General features: G+C 40.5%; 1 protein-coding gene across 1 annotated transcript in view; it reads left to right on the forward strand.

Annotated features, from left to right (window-relative positions):
* LOC132064984 (uncharacterized) overlaps positions 1 to 24,589 on the forward strand; it is a 28,383-nt gene extending 3,794 nt beyond the window's left edge. Inside the window, exons 3-6 of the mRNA XM_059458180.1 lie at positions 23,256 to 23,346; positions 23,458 to 23,526; positions 23,767 to 23,943; positions 24,194 to 24,589. Coding sequence (XP_059314163.1) covers positions 23,256 to 23,346; positions 23,458 to 23,526; positions 23,767 to 23,943; positions 24,194 to 24,589 — 733 coding nt within the window. The remainder of the gene's footprint in view (positions 1 to 23,255; positions 23,347 to 23,457; positions 23,527 to 23,766; positions 23,944 to 24,193) is intronic.
* Positions 24,590 to 26,858: the final 2,269 nt, after the last annotated feature.

Here is a 26,858-nt window from a genome sequence, read left to right on the forward strand (position 1 = left end):
TGGACCCCCCGGTTTTCGGGGGCCTCCCCCGGGCCTTGGCTGCTGGCCGGGTGTCTCCTGGCTTTCTTCAATGATCGCGTAGCATCACTCTTCTTGGAATAGCGACTTGAGACTCCCATCCATTTCTTCCTCGTTCAGCGTCGACATCTTTACGAGGAATGGCGGTACGGACCGGGTTGGAGAGTAAGTTCCTGTTTTTGGGCTCTCTTTTTATTACCCTTGTGAGCTCGCCCTCACTAGGAATATATCCCAGACCGAAGTCGTAGTTTTCTTTTGGGATAGGGACAGGCTTGGTTATCCTCAGGGTCTCTTCCTGAACCTTTGCACATTTCAAAGCGTTCTTTAGCATGGTGGAAGGCAATCATTCTATAGACAACTAGCATGGGCTTACCGACCTCTTGCTCCGCATGAGTGGCCCCAACATATTCCACCACGCCCAGAAAGTTTGGCGAGTGAGGGCTCCCGCCGATCGTAGGCACGATGTTGTAAGGATATTTACGAATATCTTCTCGGTACTTTCTAACGATTTCCCGTCCTTGCCATTCAAATTTTATGGCTTGATGCAAAGTTGACGGGATTGCACCAGTGGTGTGGGGGTGCTAAGAAGGCCCCCAGAGTAGATCCAGGACCTCAGGCTCCAGGACCGAGCAGGAGGAGCCTCGGTTATTCCATTGAGACTGATCCCTCGGATGACCCAGTGATGATTCCTCCAGAGTTTTTGACTTCCAGGGAGGAGGACCCCTCAGGGGACAGTTATGACACAGACCCGTCTGAGGGTACGTCTGGGACACAAGAGGAGGAGATCCACGAGGGCCGTACTAGCGCTCACCGTGGCGAGCACTACGTCGGACCGGCCTATCCGGGTGAGTGTTACGGATTGCTCTAGCCTCTGTCTTGGCGAGTTGGTAAACCGGGAGTTGCCCCGATTATCCATATCCCAACTCAGATGAGAGAGATGATGAAGGCCAGATGAACAGATGGTGGGTAGACAATGACGGAGAGCACACTTCACTTTATAGTCCACCAGATCGGACTAAGGACCGATCGACTACAGGTATATGAGACTTTATTGGAATTTCCCATGTATGTGCATTTGTTGTAGATTATTACTTAATAGCGGCAAGCGAAAATCCTAAAGGGACCGATAACCAAGTATTTATAAGTAACTACGATCAAGGTGTTTTCGCTACCATTGGGAATCTTGAACTTTGGGATGAAAAGTAGTCATACATACAGATGAACGGTGAATATTGAGGATTAAAAAAGGCAAAATAGTATTTGTGTAGTCGTAAGAATAAGAGATCTTTTCTAATTCGAAGGGAGATGCATTACGAGAATGTTTTGGAATCTGTCAAAAACTTCAACTTGCTCTAGGTTATGTGATGAAGGCCATGCGGTGAGGTGTATGCGATCATACCAGCACTAACGCACTGGATTTCATCAGAGTTTCAAGGTTAAGCGTGTTGGGGTGAGAGAAATATTAGGATGGGTGACCCCGCGTGGAAGTGTGCTAAGAGAGTCCACATATGCGGACATAAGAGACGGATGAGAAGGCTGGAGTAGCCTAAGGGGGGTGGAGTGTGCGGAGTGGTTAGAAACCACTAAAAGGTCATGAAGAATAATGAGGCGGACTAGGCCGGCAGGAGAAGGAAGGCCCATCACGGCTCTACAGAATTGGGATAAGTTCGAATAGTATTTGGAAATACTTTGTAAGCGAGAGAGGCGTTAGTAAATATATATATATATATATATATATATATATATATATATGTGTGTGTGACATTCCATATGTGGGCCAGCCAATGGGTGTGTCTCCGGCAACGATGTTGCTATATACGAAGGCATTAATCGAACACGGTAGCGAAGTTCAAGTCACAAAAATGGTACAAATGTTACAAGGTAAGTTGATGTTATTTTTACTACAGGTTAGAGCTGAAAAGTCCTAGTGCAATAACACCAGGAAAAAGAGCAAAGTGAGTATATAGAAAGTAAAGAGATTAGAATGTCTTGAGAAAAGGAAAAAAAAAAGAGAAGTAAGAAATGAGGATGAGTGAAGCTTCCAAGAGAGATGACGGGCAAGGCAAGGGACTATTTGGATAAAATTTGAAAGTAGGTATGTGAAAGGAATAAGGTATGGTAGCACAGACAAGAGATGAACGTGCAGGATTAGAAGAACAAATATTGGTAAATGGGGCCAGAAGGAAGTAACCACGAATAGGAAGGGGAAGTAAGGGAGAATAAGCAAGTTCGGTAACAATGTTAAGGGATTCCCAATTCTTGAGAGGTAATCGAAGAAATAAAGGCACGACCAAGCGGACATAATCACCTTGGAAAGGGAGAAAGCTCTCCTACAAGGTGATTTGGAAATAAAACGGATCTGCAACTCTGACAGGATATTCTATGAACTTCAGGGTCAATGTTATAACATGAGGAAGGGAGGAGAGCATTTAGGAGTAAAGTAACTGGAAATCTTTAACGACAGGGGTACAAAGGATATTTTAACGATTTGGCTGTAGGAAACCGATCAATCATCGAGGTAAGAATGAGGAGGATGGGGAGACAAAATTGATTAGAAAATTAATGACATGGGACAAGAATTCCTGTAAAGACCGAGAGATTCGATCATATGGGAAATAGAATGAAATGTAAGGAACGTGCATGGAAGACAATGCGGCGTAGCATCGAGACTAACGACATGATAAAGGCTCGATGAACGAGGATGGTGAGAGTGTAAGCGGAAAAGAAGAATTTCGTGCTAAGAGCGAGGAAAGTGGTGGACACTAGGAAAACCTTGATGCAGTGCAAATGTCACAATTTTTAACGTAGTTAGGAAGAATTGCGACTAAATGAGCTAAACGAGTGGAAGGACGGGTAGTGGATGGAAGGGTATGGAATATTGACAAAATGGTATGGTATAGACATAAATGGAAGGAGAACTCAAGGTAAGAAGAATTCTCGAGATGTTATAAGCAAAGTCGGAACAAAAAAGAGTAAGGTATAATCGAACACTTCTCCATCTCTCTCAAGGACTTCTAGAGTGGATCACACATGTCCCCGTTCAAGAATACGGTCCGAGGTAATCATTAGTCATAAAAGACATTAGGGTACGGAAGGACGGAAAAGAAGGCATCAAAATTGGATATGACCCTTATAAGTATTCCAATTGAATACAAGATGGTAACTAGTAAAAAGATAGATAAGTTAAACTATACGATGAAGGAACTCCGACCCTAAGAAGATCGTGAAGGGCGGCAGATAATTATTAAAGATGATGGATACTCGAAAGCTATTGGTGTATAAGGACCTCCTTAAAAATGAGGGAAGAGCATATTAGACTTGAAAGGAATTATGACGTTCCCAAGCTCCAGAAAGAAGAAATTTATTAGCTCGAGGCGTATTGACATATCAAAAAGGTATCAGAAAGAAGTAGAAACGAATTGGAAATAAGTATGCCATGAGGCAGGTATAAGAAGAAAGTATGGAAAACAACTCAAGAGAGCAACAACATTTCTAGACCATGGTTTGAATCCCTCGTTTCGGGAAAAATTGCGCCGTAACTAAGTATGCAGCGAAATGTCCTAAAGGGTAATAAAGAAGTTTAAAAAAGGTCTAGTCCACGCTAAATTCACAAAGGATGATGGAGAGGATGACGAATCCGACGGATATTCTTTCCCTTCATGGATGATGACAAAAAAGAACTTTTTAGTAGCCATAAGGGATGACAATTGTAACAAAAGTGACGATTGGTAGTTTGGCAATTTTAAAGAAGAAAGGGAGAACATTGCTCTTATGAATGGAAAAGTGAGCTTTACCACCGGATATTAGAAAACATCTCACGGATCACTACCTTAAATGTTATCCGCTTGAACATGAGAGGCATATTACTAATGCAATCGGGGTATATGAACCGTCAACGTAAAGTTATGCCTAACTACAATTATGTAATATAATAATGCCACGGTTATGAAAGCCAACAAGGAATAACAATCATAATTCTATGATGAAGTGATCGCGGTATACAAGGAAATCGAAGATAATTGTACTTACATTACAAGAGAGTCATAATGGAGTAAGAATTTCCGTAAACCGCGCCTAGAAGGTCGGATTGTATCGCGAGATGTGAGGGAAGGAAGTTAAAAAAGAAAAAGTTGTGGCGGGAGCTCGAAAATGTTGTGAGCTACCACCAATGGTTTGAACTCGGATTAACGATGATGATTATGTCATGATATGATGATGCGTATGAAAGGATAATAAATGGTATATAACCATGATGATGTATGATACGTATTTTAGATATTGATATACGCTAAGGTCTTGGAAATGATATGCTAGGTAAAATATATGTATAAATGTGTCCATTCGAAGGTTATGTCCTCATCCTATGCCTTATGACCTATTTATTATATTAATGTTGGATAACAACGCGTTTGGAATGTCGAGGGTAAGAGAGATAGTGATCAAGGATGTAAAAGATTAGAGAGCCCTCCTTATGAACTAAAAACGAAGTTGATGTACATATATTTTGGATCGACGGGTATAAAAGTATAGCGAGATGGCACTAGAAGGAAGATAAATGTATGGGTAAAAGAAGGTTTTCACCGTAAATGAGTATGTAGCTGCCCACTAAGAGGAAACAAGGAGTGAGAAAAAGGGAGTACTCGCAAAACGACGGGTAGTTATGGCATGAAAAGGCAAAACTACGATAATAGAAACAGAACGAGAGTGGGATACTAGTTAATTTCTGATCATGTACATGAGGAAAAAGAAGTGAAAGAAGTTGGCGGGTGCAATAAAAGTTAAGGAAGATTGAGAAAGGCGACCCAATTTATAGTTTAAGCACATGGTAATCAGACTCTAAGGGGGAATAACCGTTACGGGAATCAAAGATGATGTCGTGGGTTTACAAACTACGTCATTCGAGGACGAATGTTTCTAAAGGGGGAAGGATATTACACCCCAGAAAAAATCTCGTGCTACCAAGATCATAGACGGCTTAGTATGAGCTCAAAGAAAAGTAAAGTCATACAAGGATTAAGGATAAAGATTGTATTATATGAGTAATACATGGGAAGTGAAGCAAGTCCTAAGAAGGACCATTAAGCCAAATATAGGCATAAGCCCTCCAAAAGGATGATTTAAGGAGATATTTTTGGATAATCTGACTTGAAGAGGCCAAAGCTCCATTATAAGTTTGGAATTTGGAAAAACACAAAAAATGAAAGTTGTAGATAAGTGAAATAGCATTCCAATCGTAGGTCGTGGGCTCTTATACAATTACGGAATCATACGTTATGCGCATTTTAAGATCGGCTATCAGGGCAGGAAATTAACCCTACGCGAACGCGCCAGAAGGTGGCGCGAACGCGCAGGGCAAGACCCTGCAACTCAGCGCGAACATGCCACGTGGCAGCGTGATCGCGCTGAGCAAATTTTAAGTCGGTCCAGGCAAAACCTGGACCGTTATGAAAAGGGGACACCCCCCTTATTTCTTCTACCAAACACACCCAAAATCCTCCCTAGTCTTTTGGAAATTTCCCCAAACTTCCAACACCCACTTTTAAGCCAAAACCAGGTATAATTCCAAAATTTCGGTCCGGATAGCATATAGTTGTGACTGCAAAATCGTATAGCGGCGCGTTGTGGCTTAAGCTCAAGGTGGAGAAGTGAAGATATAGCAATATTATTGAGAGAAAGGTATGAATCTCCTACTATTAATGTTAATCTTTGTTTATTTACGGAGATGGAGCTGTTAAATAATTATAAAATGATTTTGTTGGTGGAAATATGGGATAAAAACCATATGGGATGTTTATGAAATATTTTGACATTGAGAATATTATGGGTGATGTTGGTATTGTTGTTGTTGCTGTTGGTTGTTGAATTATAATTTTGGGCTAGGCATATAAACAGAGGAGATGCTGCCGAAATTTCGGCAGATTATAGAAAGATTTATTTGAAGGCTTAGGATAAGTATATAACAACGGGCCTAATCATAGTATGAATAGTATTATATGTAGACTTGCGGGATCGGACGGATAAGCGTAGGTAGTTGGAGGCTGAACAGGTATGTTTAAGGCTCGTCCCTTTCTTTCAAAGGCATGATCCTATGTTATGTTTTTAACTATATATTTCCATGACCGCCTTGATTTCAAAAGCTACAAGTTCAAGACTCAAAGGCATGACTCCTTTCCTGATGATCCATAAATGTTTTCCAAAATGTTCGTATGTTCCAAAACAGAGATGTATGATTTTGTAAGCTCTTATGATAACAGGGATGAATATGTTTTTACAATGATAATGATGATGTCAAAGATGAGATGATTATGATGATGATGATTTTATGGTTAAAAGTCTCAAGTTATGAGATCAATGATGATGTGAGAATATTGAGCTATTTTCTTGACTTTCTCAATTTTATTCATTATTGTTGGTCTCACCTTATAATAATTGTTCCTTCAAGGTAAGATAGAGCGATGATGATTATTCCATAATATAATGCGAGGTTCCGACCTTGCGTCTACTCATACGATATATATATATATATATATATATATATATATATATATATATATATATATATATATATATATATATATATATGTGTGTGTGTGTATACGGGGGATATGGGGAAAGGTGAGGGTGTTTATATATATATATATATATCGGTTGGTATATTATGATATCGTCCCGCACGAGGGATGCATGCTACTTATATATATATATATATATATATATATATATATATATATATATATATATATATATATATATATATATATATATATATTATATTTATGGATCGGGCCGTTCGTTCCGCGGCAAAATGATATGCTTTTGGAAATGTATACGTGTATGAGAAATGTTTTTATGAAAAGAAAGTTAAGCATGCATGGTATCCGCCTTAAGAGGCAATCGGATATCTGAGTTACTCCCCTTATCTTATGTTATGTCGTGTATTTTCATTATGTTATTTTCATGTTCGGTATCTCCCTCTATATTATATTCATGCCTTATATACTCGGTACTACGCTCGTACTTACGTCATACTTGTGGATGTAATTCGTACACTTGATTCGGATAACCGGCCAAGAGAGTAGGCCCGGACAGTGGGGCTTCTTTTGAGTTCCGGCCAGCCAGCTCTTTTTGGGCCAGGCTAGCCACTTTGGTATGCTATCTTGATATGTACGTATATGGGTATGACAGGGCCTTGTCCTGTCTTTTCTACAGCCTGTATTCTATAGAGGTCTGCACACAGTGATACGTAACCGTGATGTTACGCAGCCTTGTCGGCACTTGTTTTGTTGTACAGTATATGTAGCGGCCTAATCGGTTTGCGTTGTTACTCTCAGTATTCATGTTTATATGTATGCATTGGCCGTGAGTTCTAGAGACGGTGTTTCTTGTGTTGATCATTCAGGAGATAGTATAGCTTAGTTATGGATTGAGTTTGGGCCCAGGTTAATCAGTGAGAAGTAAATGCAAGCAGAAGTGCTTGACCAGTAGTGGTCGGGCACTCGCCACAGCTCAACGGTTGGGTCGTGACACCAGCTTATCCTGTTCGGCTCTCCAGGCCCTTTCCATTTCTTCATAATGGTATAGTTCCTTATGCCCACAGAGCATTCGCTAGGGATATTAGGAGTGTAGAACGAGACCTGGTCGGTGGTATGGTTGAGCAGGGCAGTGGCGTTTTGCCCAGTCGGTGGAGCCGGAGCACATAACTGGCCTGCCAAATTAACGAGAGCAGGATGAGGAACCTGGTAAGAAGGAACTGAGTGAGTGGTCTCTGGGACTCGGGTGTATTGTCTTGGAGGAGGAGTGCGGTAGAAGGTTCCAATATGATTCGGGTTGGTGGAGCTTAGTGGAAGTGGGATGGTTCCTGACGGGTATATGGGGAAGTGGTCGGGCATAGGTGAGCTCAGGGAAAGGAATAGAGGGGAGGCACACGCACGACCCGACTAGGGCCGCTGATGGGTACCGGGGCTAACGTGAGCAAACCTTGATCTATTACTCATTTTGCGGTCATTCATTAATCTCATGCTTACTATCGTAGAAGAACCATTTCTACTTGAAACATATTTACCTTATATACATAAGCCCTCCGGCTATCCAAAATAATGTATATATAATAAGGATATTGTGAGACCATACTACCCATACATACGTATCTATGAGCCTTTACTAGAGTACTAGACATGTGGACGGGACATGACCCAGTCGTGCCCAAAATACATGTACATACACAAAAAAATAAGTCAATGGCACCTCCGGAACAATGGAGTACCCTCAAGTCAGCTGATATCTCCTATGAGTACGGGATCACCTCTCGGTCTACATGGGCACGAACACGACGTCCGAAAAAAAACGTCGTACGAACATTGTGCGAGTGTGTATTAGGCATAAACAATAATAATAGATCAATGAAATAAGGAACATCAAATAAGGAACGACTGCTGTATTATCAATTATAAAAGAATTAGTGCATGTTTAGAACACTTCATAATCATCATATCATGTATGCATATATGTATAACACCTTTCGCACTTATAGGTACGGTGTGATAACCGTGCTTGCGTCAAGGTACCATCTCGTACCGCCGCTGGTGGTGTACGCACCATGCCATCTAGACATGGTGTATACCTTTGCACACGCGCGGTGTACGCCGAGCCATACGGTGCGATGTAATATCATCATCATGTACTCGTCGTAATGCGTACATAGAACTCGAAGACAACTATACTTTATCGGGGTGACATAAGGTCGTGAACACCGATTCCATTATGGAGCATTCAAAAACGATCCCTCACCTTGAAGGAATTAGCATATAAGGTGATGTATACAATAAACAACATCAATGGATCGTAGTTAACATCATTAGCTTTGTAGATACATCATCTCGTGAACTCTAGAATCTTTGAACTTAAGCTCATCGTCATCATGCTCATAATATCTCTTATCTTTAACTCATATGGCTATTCATGAACATAGACTCTTAGTTTTTTTCGGAATGTAGGAAATTCATGGAGAATGAGGGAAAATCATGCCATAAGATCCATGCCTTAGGAAGAAAGGACTAGCCTCACATACCTTTTCTTTTAGCTATTCTACCGCTTGATCATTCTCCTTCAATGCTCACGTCTTTACCTTCAATGGAGTTCGTATAACATTAGCTAAACGATTATAAAAACGTGCTTACTAAAGCTAGAGAAAATTGGGCAGCATTTCCTTTGTTTATACAACTTTCACCATATTCCATATTATCTTCCAAACATCCATAATAACATTCATAATATTATAAGCAACAATCATCATTCATCTACATTATCCACATTTCTCAATTTCACTTCAATTTCTCCATAATCATGATCATAGTTCACTATTGCGTTTTCTCACATATAATACTTATCCCATATTCTAAATGTCACTTATATCATGCTTACAATCATAACATATCAATATTCATGACTCATTCCAAACTACTACACAAAATCTCATTATTCCTATCTTTCTGACCCATTTTCTATCTCCTTCCATCATCTAAGTCTTTCAACCTCTCATTACCTTAAACAACATGAAAAGATCATAAAACTTACCTTAGATAGTGTAGGAATAATCCTTGAGTGAAAAATATATTGCTTCTTGCAAAACCTAGTTCTTCCATTGAAATTTCTTGGCTTGGATGAACTTCAATGAGTTTCATACACTTAATTTTTGTTGGTTTGATGAAGTTGATCATATATTTCTCTTGGGTTCATGTGGATGAAGAGTGGAGAAGGTTCTAGAGGATTCTTGAAGTGTGAAGTGAGGAAATGAAATGAATTAAATGAGAGAGGGTCCTTATATCAACTAAAAAAAAAATTGACCCGACTCGGACATGCGGACCAACATACGGTCTGTATCTTTTATACTGACCATATGTCTGGCCGTATGTTTGGTCCAGTGAAGGTCCTCGTTACGGCGAGAACATCGTCCAAAAGTATGTTTTATACGGCTTGATATGTTGGATCGTATGTTGCCCAGCTTTCCGGAATTCATTCTCGTCGACTTGTTTGATCCCCAATACTTATGGAACCTTCTTAACACTTTTTTAACACCTCATTAACAATCTAAGGGACATTATCACTCTTCTCCAAAACATCATTAAGCCTTCATTAACTTGCCACTCGTAAATCTCTTCCGATACATAACGTATACCTTGCCTTTTTTGGCAAACTTTCTTCTCTTACTTCGAATATCTTTGAAATCTCAATTAGGACCATCAAATGCTATATCTTACTTATCAAAACATTGTATAAATCGTTCCCTTCGTTAGTCTATTCACTGTATGTTAACGAAAAATTTTCGAGGTGTAACAGCCTCCTTTCCTCCATAGAGGCGTCCTTGCCTGTTTTTGCGGCTTCATTCCTGGCTACCTTTTCTTGAAGCTCCGTTATGGCAGTCAGTAACATTGCAATCATATCTTCTTGAGATGATAGCTCTTATGGGTCTTGGGCATCTCCGTCATGGAGAGCGAGTTCAGTTCCGTTATCGGGAGTACCAGTCATCTTCTCTTTGCCTTTGTCTATGAGGGATGCTAACGCGGCTTTGGATCTGGTGAAGTAGGCCAGCTTTCAGTATTACGCTAATCGACCTCGTTATATAAGATAAGAATAACTCAACAGTAGATAAAGTTAGTTACTAGTCATAAAATATAAAACAAGATATCACAAATTGATATTTAAAGCGCACATAACACATAAAGTCATATATTAAGATTGAACATTTTTGATCTTCTGTCTTAAAGCCTCGGATGTTTGTGGGCTTTTGATGCTTGGGTGGATCTTGGTCCAATGGACTTTTATGGCCGACTTACCCTGGCAAACCCTCCCTTGTTATAAAAGTTAAACAAATTTGGGGGGGGGGGGGGGGGGGGGGGGGGGAGGGGAATCATAATTTAAATTATGTAGGGGTCAAGTCTTACGTAGACTACCTACGTATCCCACTAGGGGAAATCATACCTTATCGTAGTTCATTTTACAAAAGAAGGATATATATATATATATATCCAAAATATCCTTTAAACTAAACCTAGCTAAAGACATCCCCAGATCAGGCCAGGCTAGGGCTTCGCGCGTATCCCTTCATAGGGACGTCAGGTCGGCAAGGTTCCTTACAATATTTATGAGTAGGGGGTAACTTTTTATGTGCAAAAATGGGGACACATATTATCTACCCAAAAATGCAGCTCTGCGAGTCGCTGTCCATACGAACTCGCTCTCTCTCTCTCTCGTTCTCTTTTCTTCTTAGTACTGTGGTGGTAAGATGACCAAGATCTCTCTTGTGCTGATCTTATGTTCAAGTTTGAGCTTGAAGGCATAGCACTCTTCTATGTCGTGCCCCATAGCTCCTGTATGATACAAGGGAAACTTGTTCCTGTTAGGCCCAAATAGTGCGGGTTCGTGGGCAGGTTCCACTGGTCTAACCTTCCTTAGACTAGCCAGAGTCGAGAATATGCGACCGTATAATTCCTCAAAGATTGTGAAATCGTACCGCCATATCTGAGTGGTAGCAGTGACTCCTTCTCCAGGGATGATAGGGTCATGAACTAGTAGGGTGTGTGGCCCCCACAAAGTCCCAATGATCCTATCATCGATCAGACTACAAATTCTTCTTCTCAACCCTAGACACTCATTCAGAGCATGGCCGGCCTGGTTGCGGTGAAAAGGGCATCTTTTATACGCGTACACCAACTCGGGCGGCAGCAGCCTAGCCCTGGTGGTGCAAGGCACTCCTGTGGCGACCATCCTTTCATACACCTCCTTACAGGTGACAGACCGTGGGGCTACCCTGAATGGGGAGGAATGAGTTTTGAAGGCGATTCCCCACCAAGCAGGTTCAGAAGGGCCTACCTTGCCAAAATTCTCAGATGCCACGGTGGAGGTGGCAGGTACCATTGGGGGCAATGGTGCATAAAAGTCGAACCCGCACCCCGGTCGGGGCATAGTAGTCAGATTCTTCATTTGCCTCGTTCTCAAACTCTGCGAACTTAGGGAACATCTCGAATGGTTCTTCTTCCTCCTCAACCTCTATGTCAACGGGCTCTAATCCCTCCCCCTCCATATTCTAAGGATTTTTCTCTTCTTCTTCCGGTTCTTCCTCCTCGACCAGTTCAGAGGCTTCCTATTGAGGCTCTGACTCCTCTTGTGGGTCTGTCACCCAATGATCTGATCCAGCTCCTGAAGTCCCTTCTCTTAGAGTTATAGGCCTCCTCTTTTGAGGTATATAGTTCAGCACTAACTCCCTTACTTTTTCTGGGTCATTCCCGTAGTATTGTTCTTGAGTTATGCCTCATGTGGGTTTCCAACCATCTCCGGTAGTCGGTCCACTTCTTCAATTTTCCTCCCTATCTCTTGGAGGTGCTTCTCCAGTTGTAGTACTTTATCTCTCAATATTTTCGCTGTCTCTCCCAGAGTCCGCGTCTCTTTTTCTCCTTGGTTTGCCATGGCAATTCAACCTTTTAATGGAGATAAATTTGGGTAAGTTTTAAGCTTTTGGTTTTCCTTCTGGTATGTTGTTTTAGATCATCGGATCAAATGTATTCAAGCCTTAATATATGATAACACACATAGCAAGTAGGCATGTGAAACGCGTAGCAAACATTCATATAATTTGGCAGATATTTATGCTACTCGCATTCCTAAAACCTTTTTGATTTAAGGCTATCCTAAACGATTGAATCATGAAAGTGCCATATATGAAGGTGAACCATTGCCCTAAAAAAATCATCATATTATAATAAATAGAATATCTTCCCCGAAGGGATTACAAAGATGATGTACCCGACAAGGGACTTGATAAAAAAAATAGTAAATTAGCAGGTCCTCCAGCGGCTGATGTCAAGGCCCGACCTGTTTTGGCCTTCTTCACCCTCCGAAGTGTGGTCTGAATCCGCAGCCGTGCTTGGTATATCTCCATCTTGACTATCACCGGATCCGTTTCTTCTAGAATTAGGGCTAAGTGTTCATCCATATTTTCCAGGCATTCTTTCAGACGATCTTCTTCTTGGGCGCCGTGAGAAGGTGCGGGCCTTAGGATAGGTGCTCGAGCCAAGTGTCCCTATAAACATTCATGATACCTCAGGTCACACCCTGCTTTGAACCTGTCTGGGGCTAAAATGTCTGGACTCCAACTCACGCGACCATTCCATTCTCTAAGGATCACCCCGGCGTTCTTGATCTTATGCTCGGGTGCTCAATGATTAATTGCTCAGGATTTCCTACCTGAGGTATCACTTGCCTCTTACCGAATTGCCTCAAAACCCAAGACGGATAATAAGGATGGATTCCTCGAACCCCGGCTAATGGCATAAAGGGACAATTCTTACCCCGAACCACCACATTTTCTGATATGAAATTAGGAAACATCCACTGGATTCTGCCCTTAGTCAGTTCTTCGAAGAATCCGGCCCATGCCTCTTTGGACATATAACCAAGATTTGGACAATAGTTTGGAAGACGGTCTACCCTGTTGTGGTTGCTAAGATATTGGACTTCTTTAGCCATGTTGATGTGTTTGATAGTCCACCATTTTAACAGCATGCTACATCCTTGGAAGTATCGAAAACCACTTCGGCATTTGACCTACATTGCCGCTAATTGTCTTCTTGTGAGCATCCCCTAACCATGCCCACCAAACCCTCAACGAATCTGGACCCTTGATGATTATGTCAAAACGGATGCAGCCTTCCATCTACAAAACAAAACACTGTTAGGATTCCCCCACCCCCACAGGGCCAATGGTTCATCACATAGGCACTAAACATGCTTCCACATAGCACATAAATAAGATGCGGTGATCTTCGGGTTACAGACCGTCTGAGCACAAGGTGGTCTTCCTTAATGAGATTTAGGTGGGTCTGAGATACCCAAAGCTCATCTAGGTATGAATGCTCTAGTTCAGTAGGAATTTGTCTTAGCTCTATCTTAGTTTTACTAGAGTGGGTTTTTCGCAAAAGATCGGGAACCCAAGCGGACAACTGGGGCTGAACCGTCAGGGCTGTTGGACGACCACGAACCAACCCCACCTCATAACGGTTCCAAAAGAAGTATTTTATTTTTAGTGAAGGTACGACTGCGTGCTCCGCGAAGTCTCCTTTGGAACAAAATGTAAAATAAATGCCAGGAGTGGCGGAGTTATCATATGCATGCAATGACAGTAAATAATTGCGGGAAAGTAAACATATAAACAGTTAAAGAAAATATACCCACATTATATTGGAACCCTTATGGTTAAACCTTTAAGTCCCCAGCAGAGTCGCTATTTGTAATGGTTCGCATTTATGCGGGCGGGGTTAGCGCTCGAAAAAGATGCTTCGAACTCGTTGGTGCTCTTTCGGAATTTGTTTTAAAAGAGTCTCCACCTAATTTTTAGTAAATTAGGAAAACCTGTTTTAAAGGGTTTATTCATACATCATGAAAAATCCTTCTTAATCCAAAGTTCTAGTTAAGGGTTTGGTAATTCCCTAGGGAAGGAGTTAGGCACCCTAGTATTAAGGATCCGTACTATACGGTTGACCTTCGAATTCCAATGTGTGAGTATTTGCATGAACTGTTTATTTAGTGTTTATTTCCCGCAAAAGATTTGTCATGTTGCATATCATTTTTGAAAAGAGTTAAATATATTCCCTTTATATACAGGGTATTTAGGTTCAAATTTATGATATCCGGGTATAATTAGTTTCTTATATATATAAGGATAACAGTTTTTCTTATAGGAAAAGATAGAAAGTTCGTTTATTTTTGGACTTGAATAATAATGTTTTATTCATGGTTTAGTCACACGTGGACCGGGTTAATCCGTTTAATACACTTTAAGAACATCCTTACCTAAATTTTTATAATTAGGCATGATTTGGACTGTTTTGATTTTTAAGAAAAAGAACTCTTTATATGTTTTTGCGCGATTGGTTTTTAGGAGAAGGATGAATTGTACCCCTGGTCTAAAATTCCGTATATGCTCCTTTAAAACGTACTTGCATGCATATGTCTATTTTATAACAAAGTCCCAATTTTATTTACGAAACAAAAAGCTTTATTTCAAAAATCAATTTCGTTTTTGCAAAAATGCCTTTCTTATTTTGTCACGACCCGACTACGGGCCATGACGGGTACCCGGAGCTAACCACCGAGCACCGCTCATACCATTACCCATCATACACATCAAGCATTCATTCATTAATCTTATACTCAAATCATAGGAAAACCATTTTTCGCTTGAAACATATTTACTTTATATACATAAGCCCTTCGACTATCAAAATCAAAATAATGTATATACATACGAGGAGAAACTGTGAGACCATACTACCCACACATACGTATCTACGAGCCTCTACTAGAGTGCTAGACATAGGGACGGGACAGGACCCCGTCATGCCCAAAACATATATATATATATATATATATATATATATATACACACCAAAAGAATAAATCAATGGCACCTCCGGAACAATGGAGTGCTCTCAGTCGGTAATAGCTCCTACGAGTCGGATCACCTCCGTACACCAGGCATGAACACGGCGTCCAAAGAAAATGGACGTCGGTACGAACATTGTGCGAGTATGTAAGGCATAAACAATAATAATACGTCAATGAAATAAGGAAGCATCAAATAAGGAGCAACTTTGTATGGCCGGCATTGTCAATTATAAAAGAAATATTGCGTATCTTTGGCTTACTTCATAATCATCATCATATCATGTATGCATATATGTATAAGGCTGCTCGACCGTATAGGTACGGTGTGATAATCGTTAGCCCGCGTCCGGACCTCCGGCTTCCGGGTACCATCTCATACCGCCCACTAGTGGTGTACGCCCGCACCATCTAGACATGGTGTATACGTTGCCCGCGTTAGCGATAATCGCCCGACCATATAGGCGCGGTGTAACATCATCATCATGTACTCATCATAATGCATGCATAGAAACTCAAAGACAACTATACTTTATCGTGGTGACATAAGGTCGTAAACCCCCGATTCCATTATGGAGCATTTATAGGCATTCTGCCTCACCTTGAAGGAATTAGCATGTAAGGTGAGTGTATACAATAAACAACATGAATGGATCATAGTTAACATCATTAGCTTTGTAGAAGCAACATATCATGAACTCTAGAATCTTTAAACTTAAGCTCATCATCATCATTATCGTGCTCATAATGTATCTCTTATCACATATTGCTATTCATGAACATAGACTCTTAGTTTTCCGGAATGTAGGGAATTCATGGGAAAGGAGGGAAAATCATGCCATGCTCAGAATTTAGAAGAAAGCCTACAACAACAAAGAAGTGAGCGTGAGCACGAGAGATGGCATAACAAGAGGGCTAGATCTTCGGGTCCGATGAGTGAGTATAGAGGCGGGCACAGACAGCAGTTTTCAAGACATTCAGGCTATTCTATGACTAGTGCGCCTTCACGGTTTTCAGGCTAGAGATTTGATAGATCTACTCATCCCGATCCGAATTAGAGCTTTTCGGGATCTCAGTTTAGAGGTGATTCGGGTCAGGCGAGGCTACCCGTACCACGATGCTCCTAGTGTAGGAAGTTACATTGGGGTCAGTGCAGATTGGGTTTAGAGGTTTGCTATTCATGTGGTCAGCCAAGCCATATTATGCATGATTGCCCCTCAGTTGCTGGAAGAGGTAGGACCCAGCCTTCAGGGTTGATAGCCGGATCTTCATCTTCTATACGCCTATGGGGCCGGGTTCACATCGCCGCATGGTCGGCCATGGTAGAGCGAGGGAGAGTCCCCGATTCTTGCGGTCCTCAGCACCGTATATATGCTTTGGCTGGAGGCCAAGATCTCGAGTCTACTCCCGATGTGGTCACAGGTATATTATCGGTATTTTCTCATGATGTATATGCTTTGATAGATCCCGGCTCCACATTGTCATATATTACTCCGTATATTGCGGGTCGGTTTAGAATCAAACCGAAGTCGATTAAACCTTTTAAGGTGTCCACACCTGTTAGTGAATCGGTAATAGCTAGCCGAGTATATAGAAATTGTGTAATTATGATTTTTGATCGTCATACTATGATTGACTTGCATGAGTTAAAAATGGTGGATTTTGATGTTATTATGGGCATGGATTGGTTGGCTTCTTGCTACGCCAATGTTGATTGTAGAATGAAAATGGTTCGCTTCTAATTTCCGGGAGAACCAGTTTTAGAATGGAAAGGAAATACGGCGTTACCAAAGGGTAGGTTTATTTCCTATCTAAAGGCAAGGAAAATGATCACAAAAGGTTGCATTTATCATTTAGTTCGGGTTCAAGATGTAGAAGCTGAACCGCCGACTCTTCAGTCAGTTCCTGTAGTGAATGAATTTTCGAATGTGTTCCCTGAAGAGCTTCCAGACCTCCCTCCCGAGCGGGAGCTTGATTTTGCTATTGATGTGCTGCCAGGAAACAAGCCCATATCTATTCCTCCTTATAGAATGGCTCCCGCAGAGTTAAAAGAGTTGAAGGAGCAATTGAAAGACTTACTTGAGAAAAGCTTTATTAGGCCTAGTTCATCCCCATGGGGAGCACCTGTATTGTTTGTCCGAAAGAAAGATGGCTCCTTGAGAAGGTGCATTGACTACCGGCAATTGAATAAGGTGACGATTAAGAATAAATATCCTCTTCCAAGGATTGATGACTTATTTGATCAATTACAAGGTGCCCAGTTGTTTTTGAAGATAGATTTAAGATCCAGGTACCATCAAGTGAGAGTTAGGGAGAAAGATATCCCTAAGACAGCCTTAAGAACAAGATATGGCCATTTTGAGTTCCGGGTAATGTCATTTGGGCTAACTAATGCACCGGCAGTGTTTATGGATTTGATAAATGATGTGTTCAGGCCCTTCTTAGATTTGTTTGTGATTGTATTCATTGACGATATCTTGGTGTATTCTAGATCCAAGGTAGAACATGCGGATCATTTGCGTACTGTCTTTAGAGTTCTTCAAACTTGAGAGTTGTTTGTAAAATTTTCTAAGTGTGAGTTCTGGTTGAACTCAGTGACATTTTTGGGGCACATTGTTTCAGCCGATGGTATTCGGGTAGATTGCCAAAAGATCGAGGCCGTGAAGACTTGGCTAAGGCCCACAACTCCTACGGAGGTTCGTAGCTTTTTGGGCTTAGCAGGTTATTACAGGAGATTTATAGAAGGTTTTTCTTCTATTTCTGCACCACTCACAAAGCTGACCCAGAAATTAGCAAAGTTCCAATGGACAGATGCATGTGAACGTAGTTTCCAAGAGCTAAAAGATAGATTGACTTCTGCATCAGTCCTAACACTTCCAGAGGGATTGGAAGGTTATGTTGTTTATTGTGATGCTTCAGGCATTGGCCTAGGATGTGTATTGATGCAACATGGCAAGGTGATTGCGTACGCTTGAAGGTAATTACGGAAGCATGAAAAGAACTAGCCAACCCATGACCTTGAATTGGCTGCAGTGATTCATGCATTAAAAATGTGGAGACATTATTTGTATGGTGTTCACGTGGATATTTACACAGATCATAAGAGCCTTCAGTATATCTTCAAGCAGAAAGAGTTGAATTTGCGGCAACGACGATGGTTGGAGTTGCTAAAAGATTATGATGTTGATATTCCTATCACCCGAAAGGCAAATGTTGTGGTGACGCTCTTAGCGGTAGATCTATGGGAAGTTTGTGTGATGTACAACCAGAGAAAAGAGAAATGACTCATGAGCTCCGCGGTTAGCTAGCCTAGGAGTTCGAGTAGTGGACTCGGAAGTAGGGGAACTACCATTCGAATTCGGCCGATATTGCTAGTAGTGGAAGTGAAAGAGCGACAATACGAAGATCCCATGCTAGTGCATTACAGAGATACACTCCCTTAGAAAGAGGAGTCATCATTTGAGATTGCAGGAGACGAAGTTCTCCGATGTCGAGGCAAATTATATGTTCCTAATGTGGCAGGTTTACGCCACCAAATATTGAGAGAAGCTCATTGTTCCCGTTATTCTATCCACCTCGGAGCAACGAAAATGTATCATGATCTTAAGTCGATATATTGGTGGAAAGGGATGAAGAAAGATATAGCGGAATTTGTAGGTCAATGTCCCAATTGTCAACAAGTGAAAATCGAGCACCAAAAGCCGGGCGGATTGTTGCAAGCTATAGAAATCCCAACTTAGAAGTGGGAAGTAATTAACATGGATTTCATTACAGGCTTACCCCGTTCTCGATGTAGTATGATTCCGTATGGGTGATTGTGGATAGACTCACTAAGTCAGCTCATTTCTTACCAGTCAGAACGACGTATGTATGTGTATGATTATGCAAAGCTCTATGTTAAGGAGATAGTGCGACTTCATGGTGTTCCAGTATCTATTATCTCAAACAGAGGAACTCAATTTATGGCTAATTTCTGGAAGTCCTTCCAAGAGAGTTTGGGGACTCATGTGAACCTTAGCACGGCATTTCATCCACAGACTGATGGACAAGCTGAACATACCATTCAGACTCTTGAGGATATGTTACGGGCATGTATGTTAGATTTTGGAGGTAATTGGGATGATCACTTGCCACTCATTGATTTTGCTTATAATAATAGTTACCATTCTAGCATCCAAATGGCACCGTATGAGGCTTTATATGGGCGAAAGTGTAGATCCCCAATTGGGTGGTTTGAAGTAGGGGAGACTAAATTGATAGGACCAGACTTGGTACAGCGAGCCATAGAGAAAGTTAAGCTTATACAAGATCGGTTGTTAGCGGCCCAAAGTCGTCAAAAATCCTATACGGATAATCGTCGAAGGGACTTAGAGTTCCAATTTAAAGATTGGGTATTCTTGAAAGTGTCACCGATAAAGGGCGTTATGAGATTTGGCAAAAAGGGGAAGTTGAGTCCCCGATACATTGGGCCTTATGAGATTGTGCACAGAGTAGGCCAAGTGGCTTACGAATTAGATCTACCTCCAGATTTGGAGTCAGTTCTTCAAGTTTTCCATGTCTCGATGCTTCGTAAATATGTTGGAGATCCTACTAGGATCGTCCCGAGAAATGATGTTCAAGTGACGAGAAAAGTTAACTTATGAAGAAATACCCATTTGCCATATTAGATAGGCAAGTACGGAGGCTTAGAAACAAAGAAGTGGCCTCAGTTAAGATTTTGTGGAGAAATAATAACCGAGAAGAGATGACATAGGAAGCGAAAGAAATCATGAAATCCAAATATCCGCACTTATTTCGGCCCGGAAGAGGGCCAAGATGAGACATCAAGATCATAAGGTATGTATGTTCTCCTTTTTATGCATTTGGGTCGTGTGTGGCCAAATTCTATTGCTATTACGTTGTGGCCCTGTGAGGCATTGTTATTATGGGTTGTTGTGACAGGATGGTAGTGCCATATTATAGGGGAAGCTCTGGCAAAATTTTCGTAGAATTTCCGAGTGCTTAACATTCGAGGACGAATGTTCTTAAGGGGGGAAGAATGTTACACCTTGGAAATTTTTCGTTAGCGTACAGTGAGTAGACTAACGAAGGGTACGACGTATACGGTGTTTTGATAAGTAAGAAATAGCCTTTAATGGTCCTAATTAAGATTTCCAAAGACATTGGAAGTAGGAGACGAAAGTTGTTAAGGAAAGTAAGGTATATGTCATGTGTCGGGCAAGATTTACGAGTATCGAATTAATGATGACTCAATGATATTTTGGGGTAGAGTTATAACGTCCTTTATATTGTTAATGAGGTGCTAAATAAGTGTCAAGAAGGTTCCATAAGGATTGGAGATCAAACGAAGTGATGAGAACAAGATCAGTGGACTAATGGGTTATACGGCTCATTATACGGACCGTATAATGTTATACGGACCGTATAATGGACCGCAGAACCATCACAGTGAAGATCCCTCACTGGTGGGATTATACGGTCAGTTATACGGACTGTATAAATTTATACGGACCGTATAATGGTCACAAAGGAGAGAGTTTGAAGGTCCCATTTCACGGTCACTTATACGAACCGTATAAGTTATACGGACCGTATAAGTGTCCGTATAATGTCCCGACAGATCAGAATTCTGAGTTATTAAAAAGGGGACCAAGTTCATTATTTCATTTCCATATTTCACTTCTTCTCTCTAGAACTCTCTAGCACATTTCTCCCACACAAATTCAAGAGGTATTAGTGATCATCTACATCAAACTAAGTGAATCAAGCATAAGAAACCTATTAAAGTTCATCCAAAACAAGAAATCCAAGTGAAGGTAAAACTAGGGTTTTTCTCAAGTGAAGTGTTTGCACCCAAGGTTCATTCCTACACCATCTTAGGTAAGTTTTATGACATTTCCTTGTTGTTTAAGGTATTTGAAAGTTGAAACACTTGGATTATATAAGGAAATAGGAAATGGGTCATGAATGTGGGAATAGTGTCACTTTTGAGTAAATGTTTGGATTGAGTTATGATTCTTGATACATTATGATTATAATCATGCTATAAATGATATTGAGAGAGAGCATGGAATAGACCTTGTATATAAATGAACGAAATTGTGTGATATGATCATGAATATGGATGAATTGAAGTGAATTGAGAAGTAAGGATAACGTAGTTGAATAAAGTCTATTGTGATGATATTGTGAATATTATTATTGATGTTTGGGAGTTGATATATGATATGGAGGAATTTGTATAAAAAAAAAAGGATATGCTGTCCAATTTTACCCTAGCTTTAGTCAGGAATGCTAAGCTATCAATTCTCTAATGTAGCATGCACTCTAATGAAGGTAGAAACGTGAGCATTGAAGAAGCACGTGCAAGTGATAGAATAGTTGAACGGAAAGGTATGTAAGGCTAACCCTTCTTTAATAAGGCATGGTTCTTTGGCTAAGTAATCTATCCTTCTATGAGCCTACGATATTCTCTAATGATCCTAGCTCTAAAAGCTACTAAGCTTATGACCCTCGATATGATACGATTGTACTAAGTTCCTTATACGACGAGTAATCCTTTAAGGATAGAATGCAATGAATGACGATAATAAAAAGGCTAAAGATGCTTATGAGCTTATATGTATATGTGCCTATGTGTGGCTATTATGAAACACCGAGCTTATATGGCCGGGTAGAATATAGTAGATATGCATATATGTAATGCGCGCGCACCACTGCAGTTGGGTACGGATAACACTGAGCCTTGGTAGGGCCGTATGTATGACACCGAGCCTTGGTAGGGCTGTGTATGTGAAACACCGAACCTTCGTGGTCGGGTATACTATATAAATGCTATGTATATGACATCAATATGAGTACGAATATGTTAAGTATATGTAAATGTTATGTAAAGACTATGTATATGAAATGTATATGAGATGTAAATGATATGAATATGAGTATGAATGGAAATATGAATACGAATACGAAAATGGATACGAAAGGTAAATGAGTACGGATATGGATGTATGTACACGGATACGCAATAGAAATGGAATGTCCCTATGGAAAGAAAGTAAGTGCTATGACGATGATACTATTATCTCCCATCTTATGCTATTTCATATGTTATCTATTATGCTTTCATATTGATGTTGATCATGCTTTACATACTCAGTACATTCTTCGTACTGACGTCCTTTTGTTGTGGACGCTGCGTCATGCCCGCAGGTGGCCAGGGAGACAGACTCGATCCATATCTTTATTATTCAGGGACTACATAGCGGGGCTCCATTTCATTCGGAGTTGCAGCTTTTGGTATAGATTCTTTTGTGTACATATTTATGGGCACGGCGGGGTCCTGTCCCGCCTATACGATATGACATATTCTTCTTAGAGGCTCGTAGACATGTGTATATGGTTAGATGTGTTCGGCCTTGTCGGCCTATATTTTGGGATATTATTTTGTCAAGCCTCGTCGGCTTATGTACATTTATTTGGGCATGGTTGTTAATGTTGATATAAATGTGTTGTTGCCCAATGGGATTAATATAAATGATGAATGAGAGTATGATTTAGCTATGTGGCTCACCTAGATGTGATGTGAAAGTATGTTAAGAGGTGCCCGGGTGGGGTAGTACCGGGTGCCCGTCGCGGCCCTCCGGTTGGGTCGTGACAGTTAGTAGGAATCACGCTATCACGGTCTGACATAGTGGAAGGATAAAATCCAAGCAATATGATGATGAACTTTTGGCAAAGCTGCGAGATGGAGTGGAAAGGGGTAGTACACTTCATTTGCTTTGTTGATGTACTGGTGATAGTGTTCTGCGGTTGCAAGGACGATTGTGTGTTCCTGATGTTGATGGTCTTCGACAAGAATTAATGATGGAAGCTCATAGTTCCAAGTATTCGGTTCATCCGGGATCCACCAAAATGTATAAGGACTTGAAGCAGCACTATTAGTGGAGAAGCATGAAGGTCGATATTTCTAAATTTGTGGCTAAGTGTTTTAATTGTCAATAGGTAAAGGCTAAACATCAAAGACCTGGTGGTCTGGCTCAAAATATCAAGATTCTACTGTGGAAGTGGGAGGTGAACAATATGAATTTCGTTGTGGGTTTACCCCGTACAAAGGCCAAATTTGATTCGATTTGGGTGATCGTGGATGGACTCACAAAGTCTGCCCATTTTCTCCCAGTGAAGACGTCATATACTGCGGCGGAGTACTCCAAGTTATATCTAAAAGAGATAGTTAAATTGCATAGTGTTCCAACATCGATTATATCTGACAGAGGTACGCAATTTACTGGTCACTTTTGGAAATCTTTTCAGGAAGGTTTGGGTACTAGAGTGAACTTGAGTACCGCTTTTCATCCTCAAACTGATGGGCAAGCAGAGAGGACTATTCAGACTTTAGAGGATATGTTGCATGCTTGTGCAATTGATTTTGGAGGAAGTTGGGATGAATACCTACCTCTAGTGGAATTCGCTTACAACAATAGTTATCAGGCGAGTATTCAAATGGCCTCTTATGAGGCTCTTTATGGGAGGCGTTGCAGATCTCTAATTGGGTGGTTTGAACCCACCGAAGTAGAATTATGGGGCCTGATTCAGTTCATGAGGCGATTGAAAAGGTAAATCTTATTGTGCAACGATTGAAGACCGCTCAGAGTAGACAAAAGTCTTATACGGACATGAGGCGTAGGGAATTGAAATTTGTTGTTGGTGACAAGGTTTTCTTGAAAGTGTCACTATGAAGGGGGTAATGCGTTTTGGCAGAAAGGGCAAGCTTAGTCCTCGCTATATTGGTCCTTATGAGATTACTAGAAGAGTTGGGAATGTAACTTATGAGGAAAGATTACCGGCTAAGATATCAACGGTTCATCCGGTGTTTCACATTTCGATGTTGAGGTTGTATAAACCTGATCCTTCTCATGTGTTGAACTATGAAGAGGTTGAGATTGATGAATCTTTGTCTTATGAAGAAGAACCAGTTCAGATTTTGGATCGCCAAGTTAGAAGGTTGAGAATAAAGGATGTTGCGTCGGTTAAAGTGTTGTGGCGAAATCATAATACTGAGAAAGCTACTTGGGAAACGGAAGAGGACATGAAGAAGAGATATCCTCACTTGTTCCCTATTTTAGGTATGAGTTAACTTTCGAGCTATTCATTCGCAAGGTGATTGTGTGGTTAAAATTCATGGTGGTTAGTGACCTTCCTAGAATACGATTCTCATTCGGGGACGAATGATCTTAAGGAGGGGATAATGTAACACCTCGTAAACTTGAACTAGGTGTGAATGTGTAAAAATCTAATGTTAAGATGATATTTTATCTATATGAATCCATTCTTGATGAATTCGGGTGGAAGGTAGTTGTTTTGAAGTCAAACCAACTAGTGAAGTTCTTAAAGGCTCTTAATCTCGCCTAAGTTTTGGGAGGTCTGTCTTCTAGGCGATTTTCATGAAAATTTGTTAAGAATTTGGAAATACTTCCTAGATGAAAGTTGTAGATCTTTGAAATAGCTTTCCAATGCTAGGTCTCCCAGCCCAAGTAAAGTTACGTACCAAAAGTTATACCCGTTTTACTTAAACTTGTCTGGATGCAAAACATTCTGGAAATTTGGCCTGTGTTGCGGTGAGACGTTACGGACCGTAACACGTGTTACGGGCCGTAACACTGCACCGTAACACCTCAAAAATCACAAAACTCTTTGGAAATTTTTGCTAAAGGACGGTCTGTAACACGAAGGACGGCCTGTCCTTCGGTGGCGTCCTTCGGCTCGTTTTCACCAAAAAAATATAAATAAGGCACTTGTTTTGTTTATTCCTCCACTTTCTGAAAAACCCTAAGAGTGAAAACCATTCCTCCAAGTCTTCAGCTCAAAGGTAAGAACATCTTTATCATTATTAATCAATCCTAGCATCAAACCCATGATTCTTAACATAATTCTTGTAACAAAAACCTAGGGTTTGCAAAGTAATCATTCTCAAAGTGACTCAAGCTAGGGTTTTGCGTGTTCTTTGCTAAGAAAGTGAATTGTTAAGATACGTAAAGCATAATTAAGGTATGTCTCTCTTTTGAAAGCTTATTTTGGATGAAAATCACTTTTCTGAAATTATTGTTGGAAGTGTAAATTTCATTCAAGGTTCTTTAATGAACGAAACGAAAAGTAATCTTTTTATGTTTCTTGAACTCTAATTCATGTCTAAATGGTAGTTAATGTGTGTGAGGGGACAAACCCGCATTAAACCTAGATTGTAAAAAACCCTATATATGTATATGATATTATGAACGTTTTCCTCTGTAAGAGATGCTTAATAATGATGGTTAAGGGTTGGTAATGATATTCTCATTGATGAATTAGGACATGGAAATCTTTCGTAAAGAAGTTAAACGTTTCCAAAACATTGATTGGAATGACTTATTCTTTCAATATGGCGTAATGAACCTTAATGACAATTGATGATGTGACTACATTACAAATGACTTATGAATTGGCTTCTATGCCATGAAACTGGTTGTTGTGTTTGGCCTAGCTACTCGGGAGGAAGGGTAGCCACTATGGATCCTAGTGTGATAATGCCTAGCCATTCGTGAGGAAGAGTAGCCACTTCCGGGTTCGCTACCTGGGGTGTGATTATGCCTAGCTATTCGAGGGGAAGGATAGCCACCGTTGAATTTCATACTCCAGTGTGATGCGTTGCTATGATTAGGGAACCTCAAAGGTCATCCCTTCGTTATGATTGATTTTTGGGCTTGTATTGGCAAGTGTGATATTCCTATCTTTTAATGGAACTGTTGTTAATAATCATGATCAACTTAAATGGCATATTTGGAGGTTTGAACTTGACAAGGACTTTATAACCTATTTTTTATAATTGTCTTTCGTTGAGATAAACAAGCTGAATAACTGTTTCCATATTGTGTCACACTATCCTCAGAACTAATTTCTTTATATGTTATTACACTTTATTTTCATAACACTTGTTGTCCCCGAGGCATTCACTGAGTATGAAGTACTCAGGCATACCATTGTTGTTTTTTATGGTATGTTAGGTAACGAAGAAGAAAGGTTCGTGACATTCAAACGTTTAGGAGAACTTGCTGACATCTTTCGATTTGGTGAGCCCACGGGCTTATTGTTCGTGGACACCCCATTTATTGATTCCATTTATTTATATTAGTTTAAAAGCTTTCGTCCCGATGAGTTAGACGTTTTTTTTTCCTTATTCTTAGAAGCTCCTTAGTATACATTTGAATGTGGGTAGAAGAAGAGTTGTTGTTTAACTCTTTCAGGCACACTATCATGTTTTGGTTGAATTATTTAAATTATAAAGACTTCCATTGATTTTATTCTTACATCATGACTTGTTTAAATTTATTTTACAAACTGTGGAGGTGATTATTGAACACAGGCGGGTT

This window comes from Lycium ferocissimum, chromosome 1 (genome assembly GCF_029784015.1).
Source record: "Lycium ferocissimum isolate CSIRO_LF1 chromosome 1, AGI_CSIRO_Lferr_CH_V1, whole genome shotgun sequence".
Lineage (NCBI taxonomy): Eukaryota > Viridiplantae > Streptophyta > Magnoliopsida > Solanales > Solanaceae > Lycium > Lycium ferocissimum.